Source organism: Scyliorhinus torazame, chromosome 16 (assembly GCF_047496885.1).
Source record: "Scyliorhinus torazame isolate Kashiwa2021f chromosome 16, sScyTor2.1, whole genome shotgun sequence".
NCBI classification, from domain to species: domain Eukaryota; kingdom Metazoa; phylum Chordata; class Chondrichthyes; order Carcharhiniformes; family Scyliorhinidae; genus Scyliorhinus; species Scyliorhinus torazame.
Window position 1 is genome coordinate 56,516,671 of NC_092722.1, and position 18,533 is coordinate 56,535,203.

At 44.1% G+C, this 18,533-nt stretch overlaps 1 protein-coding gene, 1 long non-coding RNA gene and 1 other non-coding gene across 7 annotated transcripts in view; 2 read left to right on the top strand and 1 right to left on the bottom strand.

Annotated features, from left to right (window-relative positions):
• LOC140392826 (centrosomal protein of 104 kDa-like) overlaps nt 1–18,533 on the top strand; it is a 493,850-nt gene that overhangs the window by 422,426 nt on the left and 52,891 nt on the right. For 4 of the 5 annotated variants that reach the window (XM_072478500.1, XM_072478503.1, XM_072478502.1 and 1 more), the window contains one exon: nt 4,591–4,729. In XM_072478500.1, coding sequence (XP_072334601.1) covers nt 4,591–4,729 — 139 coding nt within the window. Of the gene's footprint in view, nt 1–4,590; nt 4,730–18,533 lie in introns of those variants that run through there. The other variant, XR_011935433.1, reaches the window with a different exon arrangement.
• Nucleotides 1–18,533, bottom strand: part of LOC140392830 (uncharacterized) — a 137,205-nt gene that overhangs the window by 8,363 nt on the left and 110,309 nt on the right. The gene's annotated exons all lie outside the window — the stretch shown is intronic.
• LOC140393392 (small nucleolar RNA U109) lies at nt 15,350–15,491 on the top strand. Its single transcript, XR_011935587.1, has one exon. It is a non-coding gene; the product is annotated as a small nucleolar RNA U109 (small nucleolar RNA).

Below are 18,533 nucleotides of genomic sequence, written 5' to 3' on the forward strand. Positions count from 1 at the left end.
CAGCCCTAAAAGGTTTACCCCTGATCCTCAAACTATGATCCCTAGTTCTGGCCTCCCCCACCATCAGGGACATTCTTTCTGAATCTACCCTGCCTAATCCTGTTAGAATTTTCTATTTTTTTTAATGTATTTTATTACAAACTTCTCAAAACCGGTTACAACGAATAAACCCTCCGGGAAACATGCTCTGTTAGAATTTTCTATGAGATCCTTTCCCACTCTTCTGAACTCCAATTAATATAATTCTAACCAACTTGTCTCTCCTGATATGACAGTCCCGCCATCACAGAATGCAGCCTGGTAAACCATCGCTGCACTCTCCCCATATCAAGAAAATCCTTCTTCAGATAAGGGCACCAAAACTGCACACACTACTCCAAGTGTGACCACACCAATGCCCTATACAATTGCAGTAAAACATCTCTATTCCTACACTCAAAACCTCTCGCTATGAAGGCAACATTCCATTTGCGGAATACGAGTTCACCCGCCAGGGCTGGGGATCTCTATTTTTAAATATATATATATATATATATATATTATTAAAATTTTTCAAACAAAAATTTTTCCATTTTTACAACTCAACAAGGTATTATACATTAACTGGTAAATAACATGGGGGATCTCTATTAACCTCTGTATAAAAGATCAGGCATCAACCCAAACAGGAACCCGGTAGGGATGGTGTAAATAAAACTGCATTTCTTTATTTTCTTCGGTGTGGACTCCCCGTGTCCTTATTAAAAATGTTTTATGGAGTTTTAGTATTTCTTTGGTGGTAACAACTTTTCTTCACTCTAGTTGGGAGTCTCCCTGCAAACCTAAGAATTGGCTACCGGGAACGGTGTTGAAGGGTTGAATGCAGCTCATTATAGTGATCTTTTAGATAATGAGCCTAGAGTTCTTGTTTTGTTTAGATTTGTTAAAAGTAGATTTTAGTTGTTTGAGTTTGTCTTGTTCCGATTTAAATCGGTATTTGGGTGTGTCCGAGGGCGAGGGGGTAGTTTGCTGACGGTGCCTGCAGATTTTTTTTTTTGTTTATTGGTTTGGTGGCCATCTTGGATGGGCCTGGTGTCTGTAACTGTTATGTATCTGGGCAATCTCACTTGATGGAAATGGTTGATTCCGGATTCGTGGTGGGAGAGGAACCCCATATTTGTCTGATCACCTGGAATGTCGGTGTTGAATGGCCTGGTGAAAATATAGAAAGTATTTGCTCACTGTAAGATTTTAAATTCCGATGTGTTTTTCAGGAGATTGGTTTGCGGGTCAGAGACGAGACGAGGCTGCGGAAGGGGTGGGTGGGGCACGTTTTTCTTTTGGGCTTTGATGGTAGGGCCCGGGGTGCGGTAATATTAATTAATAAAAGGGTTGGGTTTTCTGCCGCTGAGATCTTGGCCGACATCAGTGGCAGACATGTTATTTTCTGTGGCTCTCTGGCGGGCACTCCAGTGGTTCTGGTTAATATCCGTACTCCAAACTGAGACAATGTGAATTTTATTAATCTGCTGGCCTCCCTCCCCGTGTTGGATTCTTAACAGTTTATTTTGGGTGGTGAGTACGCCATCAGCAGCGGCCACGGCTTTGTTTTTTTTCATGGATCAGAGATGGAGGGAGGGAGTAGATAGATCGTTGGTGTTTTTTACACCCAGGTGATAAAGATATTTAATTTTTCTCATGTGTACCTGGTATATTCACAGTTAATTTTTTGTGGTGGCTGCTGGTTACTCGGCGATTGTGAGTTTGTTCCATGCACCCCTCCTGCACTTCGTTCAGTTGCCACTAGAGTCAGGTCCCTCCCATGGAGGTTGAACACAACGGGGTGGCACGGTGTCACAGTGGTTAGCACTGTTGCTTCACAGCGCCAGGGACTGGGTTTGGTTGCCATCTTGGGCCATTGTCTGTGCGGAGTCTGCACGTTGCCCTGTGTCTGTGGGTTTTCTCCTGGTGCTCCGGTTTCCTCCTACAGTCCAAAGATGTGCAGGTTAGGTGGATGGGCCATGCTAAATTGCTCTTAGTGTCCAAAAACAAAAGGTTAGGTGGGGTTAGGGGGATAGGGTGGAGGTGTGGGCTTAAATAGGGTGCTCTTTCCAAGGGCCGGTGCAGACCCGTTGGGCCGAATGGCCTCCTATAAATTTTATGATTCAATGATTATTTGCGGACAAGAAATTTTGTGAACACATGCCCACCGCCATTGGGGAATAAATAACATTTAATAAAAATGAGTCAATGTCACCTTCCTCATTGTGGGAAGTCCTTAAGGTAGACCTCGGGGGAAGATTATCTCCTACAAAGTACACATGGTGAAGACAGCGAGGGCGGAGCGGCAGAGACTGGTGGAGTCCATTCTTGCAGTAGACCAGTACTCACTTGCCCCAAACCTGATGTTGCTGACAAGTCGGAAAAAGCTGCAGACACAATTGAAGCAGAGTGGCGGGCCAGTTGCAACGCTCTAGGCGTATGTTTTATGAATACGGGGAGAAGGCCAGTCACCTCTTGGCTCACCAGCTGAAGTGGCAGACAGCTTCCAGGGAGATCTGCAGAAGGGAGAGGAGAGGAGCGAAGAATTGGAATTCTTGTTGGGGCCCAGAGGAAATCATGAAATGCTTTGGGTTGATGCAGATTGGTAAAGCCCCTGACCTGGGTGGGTTCCCATTGAATTTTATTTTTATTTTTTTAAATTTAGAGTACCTAATTATTTTTTTCCAATTAAGGGGCAATTTAGTGTGGCCAATCATGCACATCTTTTGGGTTGTGGGGGTGAAACCCACGCAGAGATGGGGCGAATGTGCAAACTCCACACAGAGTGACCTCAGTGCCTTAGGCAGCAGTGCTAACCAACCCATTGAATTTTATGAGGTTTGAGGAGCAGTTGGTATCTTTAATCCTGGATATGTTTAATGATTCATGACCCTGGGGTTCATTGCACTCTACCCTCACACATGCCTCTATCTCTTTGATTCTCAAGAAAGATAAAGACTCAACAGAGTATGGGTTGTTTCGACCTACAGTGCTTCTTTAAAGGCGGACGTTAAGTTACTTGCCGAAGTGCTGGCGCTGCAGCTGTAGCCCTGCCTCCCAGGGATGATCTTGGAGGATCAAAGGGGCTTCATTAAGGGTCGGCAATTGTTGGCCAATATTTGTCGCCTGCTGAACGTTGTCCTTTTTCCCTTCCTCGGTTCCTGAACCGGAGGCGAGTGTTTCCCTCGATACCAAAAGGGCATATGATAGAGTAGAGTGGAAATATCTGTTTGAGATTCTTGGGAGGTTCAGATTTGGGCACAAGTATCTCCTGGATTCAATTACTATATTGGCTGCTAGTGTTTGTACGAACGCTCTGAACTCTGGCTACTTCCCGTTGAATAGGGGCACGAGACAGGTCTCCATTTCTGTTTGCTTTGGCAATAGAACCGCTTGCGATAACGCTGATATCCTCTTAAGCGGAGGGGATAAGTTTGGGAGGGGTGGAGTATCAGGTGTCCCTGTACATGGATGACCTACTTCCCTATATGACGGACCAAGTGCCCGCTATGGACGTGATAATGAGGCTGTTTGGGAGGTTTGGCTCCTTCTCTGGGTACAAGCTGAACTTGGGCAAGAGTGAATGCTTCCTCGTCAGTAGGAGAGCCCAACTGGGGACACTATCTTTTTGCCTTGCCAAGACTAGCTTACAATATCTGGGGGTCCGGGTGCCAGGATCGAACCTGGGCCTACAGTGCCATAGACAGCAGTGCTAACCACCGCGCCACCATGCCGCCCAGGAGGTGATCCTCCTTCTAGCCCTCTTCAGCATCTGTTGTTGGGAAACAAATGTTTTTCATAAATTAACGAAGAAGCGTTGAAGCTTTGAACAGATCATCATGAAGCTGCTGATGTTTTTTGTGGAGCTAATAATAATCTTTTATTGTCACAAGTATGAAGTTACTGTGAAAAGCCCTAACTGTTCCTGGAAAGTTTCATCCAGTTGGTGAGCCATAACCCTGGGGATACTGACATCATTGAAAATGTAAAAAGTGGTTCTGCCTTGTATCAGATTAAAAGTTGGAGTGAATCTCTATCTTGTTTTTGTATGTGTTACACCCAGTTTGTGAGGCTGCCTATTTCATGAAACGGCCAGTCAAATTTCCCATTTCTTGAAATGGACAATCTACCTGAACCAAGTTTTATGTTCAAAATAATACACTGCCATAAATTTAGTTCAAAATGGATTGTGGCACAAAGTATTCTAGTGTTCTTGCCTATCTTCCAAAACTAGTACTAGATGCCTCTATATCTATATCGTTCAATGCAGCACCTGTTAATTTTCTTCTGCTACAAGAATTATGACATTGGTATCTCTCCTGGTGTAGATGTTGATTTTGATGTGCGTGCGTTTACACTTTCAGAATCAAACACTTAATTTGAAACCTATTGAATCTACACTTCATTATTTAACAGAATTTATATTTTTCAACCTACAGCATAAGCACTTTCTCACCTCCGATTAGAAACTGTAAATGCCGTAAATATTGTCTGTTTCACATGGCAGTGAGACAGTACGGAGCCTTTTGTTTCTCAACACAATTCCCGATCTGTACTTCTTCTGTATAGGTAGTAGAAATAGCCACCTTTACAGACCACAGGCTGACTGAGTGTGACAAGAAAGACAGTTTTGGAAAATGTCACCGTTGTGGTGAGGCAGTAGCAAAAGATGACCTGCCGGATCACGCCAAGATCAAGAGCTGCAATGGTAAGCCAAAAGATGTTGTAACCTACTCCAATCTAGTTTTGCTCAGTCAGGTTTGTTCCTTTGATGGATTTATCAGAGTGCATTTGTTTTGCTTCTTAAAAAAAAATTCATGACACTCGTCTAGTCCACACTATTTAACACATTTCATGTTTAAAACAGACAATTGCTTATAGAAGCATAGAATGATCACAGCGTAGAAGATGGCCATTTCGCCTGTCAAGTCCACGCTGGCTCTCTACAAGAACAATTTGTCTAGTTCCGTTCCACTGCCTTTTCCCTGTAGTACTGCAATTTTTTTTCTCTTCGCACAGATGCTTATCCAATTTCCTTTTTAAATCAGAATTTAATCTGCTTCCATCAAACTATGAGGCAGAGTTCCAGATCCTCCCCACCCACTATGTAAAGTAAAAAGAATAGTTTTTACTCATTCGCTTTTGGTTCTTTTGCGACCTTTAGTCAATGTCACCTGTTTCTTAACTCTTCTGCCAATAGGCAGATATATACTCGTCTTTTTCACATCCTTCGTAAAGTTTCGTGTCCCGAATTGACACCGAGGCCAAACCAGTATTTTATAGAGGTGCATCATAATTTATTTTTTTTTGTACTCTGTCCCTATTTCTAAAACTTAGATTCCATAGGCCTTTCTAAACATTTTTTTATAACATTATATTCGCTAATAAGCAACAACCATTATTCATTTGGATTAACACCAATATCCAAAGTTGCCAATCAAAGCATTTATTTTGGGCCGAAACAAATGTGCTTTTTTTTCATTGATCTGGAAGTATTTTTTATTCCACCTGCAATCCTACAAGAAAAGCAAAGAGCATCATGAGCTGAGGTCAATCTCTGTTAATTTATATATACTGTACAAATTATAGCTGGCATTATCAGCACAACATTGAATCAGAATAATCAGTTCCTTGAAATAATAGGGCTAGATCTTCTGATGCTAACAGCAGTGAACGTTGAGTTGTTTGCTGCTGTTGTGTTTCAAGACCAATGAGAAGTCATGACCCATGCACATGAAGTATTTACCTGGGAAGTTTAAACCTCTGGTGGGCGAGTTTACATTGCCTGGGTTACTACAAGAATGTCAGTGACACTGACCACAGTGTTGGAGACTTGGACTAGATCCGTGATACTTAATCAGATGCTTAGCTTAGTATTATAATTTCTGATGTGGGTGAATGGCTGGAAATCAATAACAACCCTCCCGCCCCCAACTGCAAACCTGACCCAACTCGTCCTCCTAACCCGACTTTCCCATGATTACTCTCCCAATCTCACCCACTACTCACCCACACAATCACTCACTTCATCACCTTAATCTTCGCATGGTTTTAGGAACAGTATCTGTCATCTCAGTTTTAATGCAAAGTTCCCTAACCAATCCAATGCCCTACTGGAGAGCAAGTGTAACTCAAGTATATCACACTCAAACTTGATTCGGGACATATTTTCCCAGCCGGGTGAGATTTTGAGGTGTGACTTGTAATTATGAACATGTGAATTGCGAGCCAGAATGCGCCATTCAGCACCTCGAGTCTATTCTGTCATTTAATATGCTGACTGATTTGACTGTGGCCTCAACTCCACCCAGCAGGTGGCCACATCAACCGTGTCCAGTCATGTTTCTATTAAGGATTGTCCATATCCCCTGCGGGAGATTGAAGCCTGGTTTTTGAGATGTTGGCTCAGAAACGATGTGTGATTATTTGGGAGGGTGTTTTCTGCCCTGGCTTTCCTCCAGCTTTCATCGGTGTTATGGAGTTGAGATATTGTATTTGTATCCAGAAGGGGGGCTTCGTAGAGCCATGTGGTGGTTGGGGAGTAAGGGAATCAAGGGTCATCGGGTTAAGGCAGGAAAGTGGAGTTGAGGATTATCAGATCAACCATGATCTCTTTGAAAGGCAGAGCAGACTAGATGGGCCGAGTGGCCTACTTCTGCCCCTTTGTCTAATGGGAGGTCAAAGTTGCTGATTTCTCTACGTGTTGCTGTGTCATTTTGAATGGAGGGAGGAATGAAATTTGAGAGGACTGGTAACCACCGAACTGGAGTTGATCTCAAATTTGAGATTATTCTTATTATTGAGTGAAGTTGTGTGCCAGAGTTCGTTGTGACAACATGAGAACCTGAATCGATCTGAGTGAGAACCTGAATCAATCTGAATGAGAACCTGAATCGATCTGAATGAGAACCTGAATCGATCTGAATGAGAACCTGAATCGATCTGCGTGAGAATCTGAAGCGATATTAATTGATCTGAATCAATGGGTATGTGAATCTGAATCGACGGGAATGTGAATCTGAATGAGAACGTGAATAAATCTGAATGTGGCCCATATAGTTGCACGGTACTTAGCTGTTGAGAAGACTAGAAGAAGTGCAGAGAACGACAGTGTTTGCACCCTCGCTTTTGTGCTGGCGAGCTTATGGAAGACATTCACTTATGTCTTGGTTTTTGCTGCAGATTTTCTGAGGGTATGATGGTAAATTAGGCAGTGGTCGAGGGAGCATTCCAAGATTAGGTGAGAATCGGTCATACCGCAGTTTTTCTGTATAGGAGGTGATATTTAGGGTGTTGTGCCTTGTGTTTTCAAGGTGGGATGCAGAGATGGCAGACTTGGCTGGGCTTAGTTACAGTTTCCACTTGAAGAAATATTCATCCATTTTGAACAAGTCAGAATTTAGAGTGGCTTCTATATCCTGGAAAGATTGTGTCCAAATTATCAGAGCAATATCATCGGCATAAATGAATGTTTGTGCTGATAGGGTGGATGTGACACTTGTGTAGATGATTACTGTCAGTGCAAGAACACTGCCCTGTGGGAGGTTGTTGGTGAGTATTCTTGGACTGCTGACATTGTCTTGTGGATAGATCTTCGTCCTTCTGTTGCACATAAATGTCCAAAGCAGCTGGAGTCATGTTTAAAAACAAAATCACGCACTTGGCGCACACGTGTGCGCTCCATTTGTCCTGGCTAAAATCATCACTGCAAGAATATTAATGCCACCAGGTTATATATTTGCATACAGAGCCATTGGAGCATCTCTAACCACCTTGCTGTCTTTTTTCTATTAAATTATTGCTCCACAACTAATCATTTGAAATTTAACAGGTATGTCATTTATTTTGTATGTCTTAAAAATGTATTTTCTGTTTTACTGCCATACTAGCATATGCATAGACAATTTGGAAACTTAATTTGTATGGCAATTGGATATAGAATCATTATACATGTGAATAGTTAGTTACTTGGTTATTCGCTTTCTGGACAGCAACCAACAACCGTGCTTTGATTTGTTATTCCCATAGAAACCCGACAGATTTATTGCCATAGAAACCATAGCCTATTGGGATGTGGGGGGGGGAGCTACAGGGAATAGACAATTAACGTATTGTGCATAGGATCATCAGTAGTCTATTCAATTCAAGCCTTTTCAATTCAATTTGTATTGTAGCTTTTGGAGTTGACCTGATTTCAGCTTGAAATGTATTAGTTACTGAAAAAGCATCCCAGCTGGCTTAAACATTGTTGGACCTCTGAGGATTTGCACTAGTTTTAAGTTTATGGATTCTCAACAATTCACACTTTGCTGTCAGAGTTGGAAAGTGCATTTGTCAATACTACATCCATTTTTGCTTTACAAAGGCTATATTTTACTTCTGCGCCAAACTTGCTCAGGAGTAGTGTGGAGATAATCAATTTACTTGATTAACATTACTTACTTCTAGCTGTTTTTAATGGAGAACCCTCGTGGAGGCGTAAGCCTTCAGTAAGAATCCGTGGGTAAAACAAGCCGATTAAGAGGTCTCTGGTTTTTGCACACCTGAGAAGTTTGAAGCCGGAGGTGATCTTTATACAGGAGACCAATCTCCGGGTGACGGACCAGGTTAGGTTGAGGAAGGGAAGGGTAGGACAAGTATTTCACTTGGGGTTGGCCACTTTGATGAACAAAAGAACAGGGTTTGTGGGGGCCAAGGAAGTGCGAGACGGGGTGGTGGTGGGTGGGGGGGGGGGGGGAGGAGGAGGAGAGGAAGGTAGGTATGTGATGGTGAGTAGGGGGGGGGAAGGAAGGTATGTGATGGTGAGTAGGGGGGGGGGGAAAGTAGGTATGTGTTGGTGAGTAGGAGCTAGAGGGGACGCCGGTGGTGCTAGTCAATGTATATGCTCCAAAGATGGACGATGTGGGGTTTGCTGGAAGCGAACCCAGACTTGGATGTGCACCAATTGATTATGGATGGGGATTTTGATAGAACTGAGGACAAATTGAACCCCAAGTCGATGGGAAGGCTTCTCACATGTGGATACGGTGTACTCGCGAATTGATTTCTTTGTGGTGCGTTGAGCGGTGTTGGGGTTAGTGGCGGCAGAGTACCCTGGGATTGTGATGTCCGATCATGCACTGCATTGGCTGGAGGTGAGGCTTAGTGCAGGGCAGGTGCAGTGGCTGGGATGGAGGCAAGATTCAGGTCTGTTAGCAGATAAGGGGTTTTGTGAAAAGGTGAGGTCAGCAATCGAGGAGTAGCATCAAACGGGGCAGCCACGTTGTGGGAGGCGTTGAAGGCGGTGATCCGAGGGGAAATTATCTCGTTCTAGGCCAAAAGGGACAGGAGGATGAGGGAGGAGCATGGACAGTTGTTGGATGAGACAGTCGAGGTGGGTAGGAGATACGCGGGGGCCCTCACTTGGGAGTTGTTGGCGGAGAGACAGAGGTTGCAGGGGCAGGTCGATAGGTTGACGACGGGGAGGACAGTGGGACAGTTATGGTGGGAGAGGGGTGGTGCAGTATGAATATGGGGAGAAGGCGAGCCATATTCTGACCCACCAGCTCAGGAGACAGACTGCGTCCAGATAAATTTTAAAGGTGCGAACAGTGAAGGGGAGGTAACGTCAGAGCTGGGGAGGATAAATGAGGTGTTTAGCGGGTATTATGAGAAGTTGTACAGGGTGGAGCCAGGTGGAGAGGAAGGGGATATGGGACGGTTCCTGGATGGATTTGAGTTTCCAACCTTGTAGGAAGAGATTTGTTGTGGATGTTTAGTTAGGCTTTGGAGAAAGGGGAGCTGACAGAATCACTGACACAGGCAATGATCACGCTAATCCTGAAAAAGGGCAAAGATCTGTTGGCATTTGGGTCGCATAGGCCCATTTCGTTGTTGAACACAGACGTGAAAGTGCTGGCTAAATTGGCGGGGAAGATGGAGTTACGCGTGCCAGGGGTGGTCACTGAGGATCAAACGGGTTTCGGAAATGGCAGGCAGCTCTCCAGTAACATCAGGAGGCTGTCGAATGTGGTTATGACTCCCATCAGTGGGGCGGGTGCTGAAGGTCATTGTTTCTATGGATGCAGAGAAGGCTTTTGGTCAGAGTGGAGATAATTTTTTTGAGATCTTGGGTAGTTTTGGGTTTGGCCCAAAGCTTGTAGCTTGGGTACGCTTGTTATATGTGGCCCAGGTGGCAAGTGTAGAACAAGAACATAGAACATACAGTGCAGAAGGAGGCCATTTGGCCTATCGAGTCTGCACCGACCCACTTAAGCCCTCACTTCCACCCTATCCCCGTAACCCAATAACCCCATCTCACCTTTTTTGGTGACTCAGGGCAATTTATCATGGCCAATCCACCTAACCTGCACATCTTTGGACTGTGGGAGGAAACTGGAGCACCCGGAGGAAACCCACGCAGACACTGGGAGAACGTGCAGACTCCGCACAGACAGTGACCCAGCAGGGAATCGAACCTGAGACCCTGGCACTGTGAAGCCACAGTGCTAATCACTTGTGCTACTATGCTGCCCAAATGGGATGAGTTCATGGAGTTTAGGGCTCCGTGGGGAACAAGACAGGGGTATCCTCTGTCGCCGTTGTTGTTCGCGCTGGCAATTGAACACTTGGTGGATTGTCCTTAGAGGGTTGTGTAGTGGCAGGGAATTGTGAGGTGGAGCAGGGAGCACCTAGTGGCGTTGTAAGCGGACGACCTGCTGTTGTTTGTATCAATCCTGCTGGAGAGTATGGGTAGGATCATGGGAATATTGGAGAGGTTCGGGGCCTTCTCCAGGTACAAGTTTAATGTCAGGAAGAGCGAGGTATTTCCGGTGAATGCGGTAGGGTAGGGGGCCAACTTGGAGCTGTTGCCATTTAAGGTAGCAAGGGAAAGGTTCAGGTACTGGGAATTCAGGTGACGAGCGAATGGTCTATAATGCACAGGTGGAATATGATGACGTTGGTGGAGGAGATTAGGTTTTAAGAGATGGGATACATTACTTCTGACACTGGCAGGGAGGGTGCAGATTGTGAAAATAATGTGCTGTCAAGGATCCTGTTCGTTTTCCAGACCTTCCTGATTTTTCTCCCAAAGGTCTTCTTCCAGAGATTGGAGTAGTTTGGGAGTTTATATGGGCAGGAAAGATGCCGAGGGTAAAGAGGTCCCTGCTTACGGAGGCAGAAGGGGGGGGGTTGGCGCTCCCAAACCATGGTACAGTCAACGGTTAGGGTGTGGAATCCGCTGCGGAGATGCTTTAAGTTAGAGGGGATGTCGGTTTTGACACCACTGTTCGGGAAGCACAGGTTTAAGTTGGGGAGATGTATGGGAAGTGGAGGGATGCGGGACATGTGAGGGACTTGTATCTAGAAGAGCAGTGTGCGGGTCTGGATGAGTTGCGGGAGAGGTTTGAGTTGCCATGGGGGAGTGAATTTAAGTGCAGGTGAGGGACTTTGCACAAAAGGAGTGGAGGACATTTCTCAGGTTGCCGTGGCATACCCTATTGGAGAAACTGATGCTCCGGATGAGTCCGGAGAGGGTAGGATTAGGGGCATATATGGTTGGTTGGGGTGGAACCGGGGTGTGTGGTGAGGATCAAGAACAAATGGGAGGAGTTGGAGGGGGGAGGAAATAGGCTGGGGATTGTGGTACGAGGCGATGCGTAGGGTGAATTCAACCTCCTGTGAGAGGATGAACTTGATTCAGTTCAAGGTGGTGCACAGGTTACATGTGACCTGGGTGAAGATGAGAGAGTTCTTTCAGGGGGGGTGATGAGTGTGATGTTGAGGGGAACTATCCATGTTGGAGTCATACCTAGCATAGTTGAAGATGGTTGGAGGTAAATCATCTTAGTCTCGGGGCATAGATGCAGAAATTCCTCAACAAGGTTCCTTCAAAAGCACCTTCCAAACCTGCCACCTCTACCACCAAAAGGAAAATAGCAGCAGATGTATGGGAACACCACCACCTGCAAGTTACCCTCTAAGTCGCACACCATCCTGACTTGGAACTATATGAATTGTCCTTGACTGTCATTGGGTCAAAATCCTGGAAATCCCTTCCTTTTTTCAAATATAAATTTAGAGTACCCAATTATGTTTTTTCCAATTAAGGGGCAATTTAGCGTGGCCAATCCACCTACTCTGCACATCTTTGGGTTGTGGGGTGAAACCCACACAAACACGGGGAGAATGCGCAAACTCCACACGGACAGTGACCCAGAGCCGGGATCGAACCTGGGACCTCGGCGCCATGAGGCAGCAATGTTAACCACTGTGCCACCGTGCTGCCTGGAAATCCCTTCCTAACGGCACTGTTGATGTACCTACACCCCATGCACTGTAGCATTTCAAGAAGGTCGCTCACCACCACCTTCACAAGGGCAATTAAGGATGGTCAATAAATTCTGGCCTAGCCAGTGATACCCACATCCTGTGAAAGAATAATGAAAAACAAAAGTTAGTCATACAGGAATCGCATAACCAGTTTGTTCCAGCAGTCATTTATTAACCTATGTTTTTCCAAGGGACAATTAATTTTGTCTTGCATTATTGCCTTCAAATGATTCCACATCACTGATCATAGGCTCACTGCATATACTTGCCAAGTTTTGTTCTTGTTTTTACAATCTTTCAGTTCTCTGGCACAAGCCCCAAGGTTAGACGATTGAGGCCAAAGCCTCTGTTTTTTTTAACCCTTTAAAAACCTCAGCAGTCAATGATGCATACCATTCAGTCCAGGTGACTTCTGCACAATTGAGGAAAAGATCTCATTTTGGTCTCAAATTTGCCCAACCTTTCAATATAGACTTTTGGGTTCCCTCTTCTATTACCTGCTAATTTAATTATTACGATCAGATGAAGAAGGGTTGAATGATTCCCTTGTGTGACTGCAACATTTATTTTTTTGACCAGGTATTTGTGCCAATTCAGTGAATACTTAAATATTTATGCGCTGCGATCATAAAATAATCTATAGGGCAGGGTTTCTTGAGTTTAACAAAGAAATAGGTTTGCTTTATTTATACTTAAACTGACCTCCGTAAAATAACAAAAGCACCAATATTTGCGCACACGCACTTGAAGTTTGCACAGAAATACAGATTGTCAAGTGGGGAAGGATAGATTATGCGAACTAGAGGCCATAAAAAGGTAGAAGTGTGCAGTCTGTAGTTTGGTGACTTGACTGGCTTCAGGTTGAATTCAATGGTCTTGTGTTTCTGTTTTAAGATGTGGACGACTGACTTTGTTGTTCGTTGGGAGATCGTAGTGCTGGGTTGGATTTTTCTAAGAAATCTTCTCGGTCTGCAACAGAGAATTCCTGAATGAACACAGTCAGCAAACAGGGCACTAGGCTTACCATGTGGGCTCGGAAGAAAAGGAAGGCAGGAGGAATCCCGCTTGGGTCTTCTCTATATTAAAATAAAACGTGTCTAAAACTTACAATGGGTTGGATTGTCAGGTGATCTTCCTCCAACTGAAGGGGGAATTTTTTTTTTTTTAAAAGACGTTCATGTATTACAAAGATGACTTGAATTGGGTTATGTCTCAAAAAAAGTCTTATTGTTCAAGAAACATGGACCATCTCCAACAGTTGAATATTTCCAGTGATTGCCATGTATGTTTTGCTAATGAGACAGCAGATGCGTGTTCTTTATGCTCCCCTCAAGTCATTGTCCATGGGTTTTGCAAACAGACTGACTCCACTCCAGTAAATTGAGATGTGGAATGTCTTGTAATACAAAATGGGGTTAGCCATGTTGGGTGTTCCGATCACTTTAGTCTCTATTTTTAGATTTCCTGCTAGTATACCTGGAGGTCAACGATAACGGGGAGGTCCGAGTGGGGATGGTCTGGGAGGCGCTGAAGGTGGTGGTTAGGGGAGAGCTGATCTCCATTTGGGCCCATAAGGAGAGGAGAGAGCAGAGGGAGAGGCTGGTGGGGGAGATGGTGAGGGTAGACAGGAGGTAAGCGGAGGTGCCGGAGGAGGGACTGTTGAGGGAGAGGCGTAGCCTCCAGGCCGAATTCGACCTGTTGACCACCGGGAAGGCGGAGGCGCAGTGGAGGAAGGCCCAGGGAGCAGTTTATGAATATGGGGAGAAGGCAAGTTGGATGCTGGCGCATTAGCTTCGGAAGCGGGACGCAGCTAGGGAGATTTTGTTTGTCTATACTGGGGGATCTGAGGGGGTGTATATGTTTGCTATGTGTTTCGGCGGGTGTTAATTTATTATTTATGTATAGGGGGAGGGGGGCACGGGATTGTTTTGTTTTGTATTTAAGTCTATTGTGTTCCCTTTACATTTTGTTGTTGATATTTTGCGAAAACTACGGGAAAAAAAATTATTTAAAAAAAAAAAAAAGATTTCCTGCCAGTGGATTAAAAATCATATTATTTGGCATAAAGCACATACATTAGGTGTCCCTCATATTTCCCCCTCCGTATTAAGGCCAGGTTGGATAGGTTCTTGGCTGACTGGATAGATGGAAAGTAGACATAGACGTAGAATTTACAGTGCAGAAGGAGGCCATTCAGCCCATCGAGTCTGCGCCGACCCTTGGAAAGAGCACCCCTCACCTATCCCAGTAACCTCACCTAACCTTTTTGGACACTAAGGGCAATTTAGCATGGCCAATCTACCTAACTTGCACATCTTTGAAAGTAGGGGCCATTTAATCAGCCATGACATTATCAAAGGACCGAATGACGTGCTCCTGCTTAGTTTGTATGTTATCTTCTCCCATGTATTCAGTTTGGCTCTTTATTGTTTTTGAGTGTGGCAATTATTCTAAGAATTCTTTTCTGTTTCAGCTCTCGCTCTATCTTCACATGCCCTTCCCTTCACCCATTCAAACTTGTTCCACTTTCTCACTTCATTCCCCAGAACCAGTTCCTCATTGGACTTGAAACACGCTGATAAATGATGTTCTGTGGACTGAAACACACTGATAAATAATATACTGTGGATTGGAAATGTTCTACCATTTGGACTACAGGAATTCCGCTCCTCTTTGTCCTTAACATTAATTGTCCTTAACATTATTTTCCTACAACAATTGAATTCCATGTTATCATTACTTTTACAGTTCTTCCATCTTTCTGGAACTTGCTCCTCAAATCTCCTTCCCACTATTCTGTGGCATGCAATGTACAGCTAGTAACATTATAGCTCTTCAGTTGTCTCTTAATGCAAATCTTTGAGACCTCAAGTACAAAATCCCTTTCCAATGCTTTAGCAGTCAGTATCTTTGTTCAGCATTACCCTCCTGCTCCTTGCTTTTCCCCTCCTTGAATGTCTTGTCGCCAGGGTAAGGGGTGGAATGCTGTACATACATATATATATGTATAAATCTAATGCACGATTATCAAAGGTGAAACTTCAGACATCTATTCCCATTAGGTGTTTGATATGATGACGTGCGAGAGAAATATTGGAGATAACAGGGCCAGCAGTCTTTCAGGACCGACTGAATGGTAGTATCAGTCTCTAACATCATTGACTAACCTAAACGATGGGAACCAGTGGGTATGGGGAGAAAAATATAGAAAGCTCTCCATTGATGTTTCATTGACCCATAAAGATTGGGATGTCAAAAGGTGTTATATACAGAGTTAACTAGAATGTCTTTAATATCCATGAATAGTTAACAAAAAAAGTATCCATGTAGATATCCACTAGGCCTATTTTGAAGTACTCATTTGGAAACTGGCATGAGCACAATGACCAAATAACCACCTTGATGGGGTTCAGCATTCATTTTTGCGGCAACAATAAGAACTGGTTATTTTTTGGAAGAACCAAAAGCTCAACAAAATATCCTGTTGAAAAGCACATACATTGCCACAGGGTTATTAAACCCTAAATAACTTTTTATTGTAGTTGTAGCCAGAATTTAATATCTAAACTTGCATTTTCATATCTTCCTCAAGAACATTTCCCCTTAGAACTAAAGAAAGTTACCATTGTGGATCCCACAGCTAATCTATCAAGTCAAAGGATCCATCCCAGATGTGCATAATGGTGAAAATTGAAGCAACTAATGAGAGGAGGATCTGCACCCCCATCAGCAAGGATAGTAAAGACCAGCATCTTTTTAAATACAATATTGGGACATTAGCATCAGTAGATTACCCCACCCATCCGCATTTGAGAACATAAGAAATAGAACCTGGAGTGGGCTATTTGACCTTCAAGCCTGCTGCGCCATTCAACAAGATCATGGCTGATCATCGGCCTTAACTCCACCTTCCCACAGTATCCTTATTTCTCTCGATGCCCTTGTTCGCCAAAACATTTGTCACCCTCTGACTCTAATGTACCAGTAACTAAGCATCCACTGCTCTCTGGAGTAAAGAATCCCCAGGATTCACAACCCTTGGGTGAAGAAATTTCTCTTCTCAGCCCTTAATGGCTAACCCCTTATTCCAGGGTTAACCCCCATGTTCTAGATTTCCTAACGAGGGGAATCATTTTCTCAGCAACTATCCTATCATACCCAGAATTTTATGTTTTGTATGTTTCCATTAGATCACCTCTCGCTCACTGGGCTAAATCGCTGGCTTTTAAAGCAGACCAAGGCAGGCCAGCAGCACGGTTCAATTCCCGTACCAGCCTCCCCGAACAGGCGCCGGAATGTGGTGACTAGGGGCTTTTCACAGTAACTTCATTGAAGCCTACTCGTGACAATAAGCGATTTTCATCTCATTTCATTTTCAATTGCAAGGAATATAGGTCTCCTGTACTTGAACTCTTATAGATAAAATATGCTTGTCCCAGGAACTGGTCTGATGAACCTGGTTGTGCACAGTATGAAGTCTTACAACACCAGGTTAAAGTCCAACAGGTTTGTTTCGATGTCACTGGCTTTCGGAGCGCTGCTCCTTCCTCAGGTGAAAACCTGGTTGTGTTAGAGAGCTTGTACAATGCAGTTGGGAGGAAGTTCCAGGTCTTTGGGGCTCAACAATGAAAGGACAACAGTACACAGCAAAGGTGAAATGATGTGTGATCGGAGAGGAAGTTCTGGTGCACAAGGTATTTGCTGCCCTTATCCCTCAAGGCATTAGAGGTTGCAGATTTGGACGGTGTTGCCAAAGAAGGCTGAGGACACAAATAGGTGTGGCAGTATGATATAGCTATGACAGAAAGAGGAGGGGCAGTAATGGCAGCTCAACATTCCTGGTTACATGATTTTCAGGCGCGATGGAGAAGGGGAGAGCATATGGATTTTAGTTTGGGAACAAAAAAGGGGCAGTTGCATTACTGTGAGTGTACTACAGACCCCCAAACAGCCAGAGGGAGATAGAAGAGCAAAATGGGGGCAAATCTCTGAAGTGCAACAATGTGGCAGTAATAGATTTTAACCACCCTTATATTAATTGGGATAAATTTAATGTTAAAGGAATGTTGGGATCAGAATTCTTGAGGTGCATTCAGGAGAACCTTTTTTGGCCAGTGTGAAGCACATTCAACAAGAGAGGACACTGCTTTAGGCTTAGTTTTAGGAAATTAAACTGGGCATGTGGGAGGAGTGAGAGTGGGTGAGCATTTTGATGGTAGTGATCCTAATTCAGTTAGTTTTAACATAATTGCGGAAAAGGACAAAGATAAAACGAGAATTCAAATTCTAAATTGGGGCAAAGAGAATTTTACTAAACGAGGGAGTGATTTTCTAAAGTTTGACTGAGAACAGCTACTTGGAAGGTTAAACTACCCCAGGCTGTTGAAAGAAGCCAGGGAGGAAATAGTGGAGGCTCTGACCATCATTTTCCGATCTTCACGGGATGCAGGTGTGATATTGGAGGTCTGCAGGTGTTGTATCTTTGTTTAAAAAGGGAGCGAAGGATAGACTGAATAATTATTGGCCAGTCACCAACCTCAGTGTGGGCAAATTATTGAAATCCATTGAGTGATAGAATAAACTATCATTTAGAAAGGCACAAATTAATCAAGGACAGTCAGCGTGGATTTGTTATGGGAAGGTCGTGTCTGACTAATTTGATTGAAATGTTGAGGAAATAACCAGGAAGATTGATGAGATGTACAAAAGTGTGAGGGGCCTGGATGGAGTGGATGGGAAGGGACTATTTACTTTAGCAGAGGGGTCAGTGAGTCGGGGGCACATATTTAAAGTGAATAATAGAAGGATTAGAAGGGAAATGAGAAAATTTCCCCAGACGGTTGTAGGAGTTTAGAACTTGCCGCCTGAAAGGGTAATAGAGGCAGAAACCCTCAACTCAGTTAAAAGTTGTCAGATGTGCACCTTAAATGCTGTAACCAGACCAAATGCTGGAAAGTGCAATTAGGCTGGGTATCTTGTTTTTCGGCTGACGCAGACACTATGGGCCAAGTGGTCTCTTTATGTGCTGCAAACGTTCTATGATTTTGACAATTGGCTGGATTGCATTTGCTCCTGATCTGGGCCAGTGTTGTTGCTGAACTGGAGTAGCATAGCTAGTTCTGGAACACAGACCTTCAGTACTCGTCTATTTCATGATGCCTCGTGAACAAAGAAAAGTACAGCACCGGAACAGGCCCTTT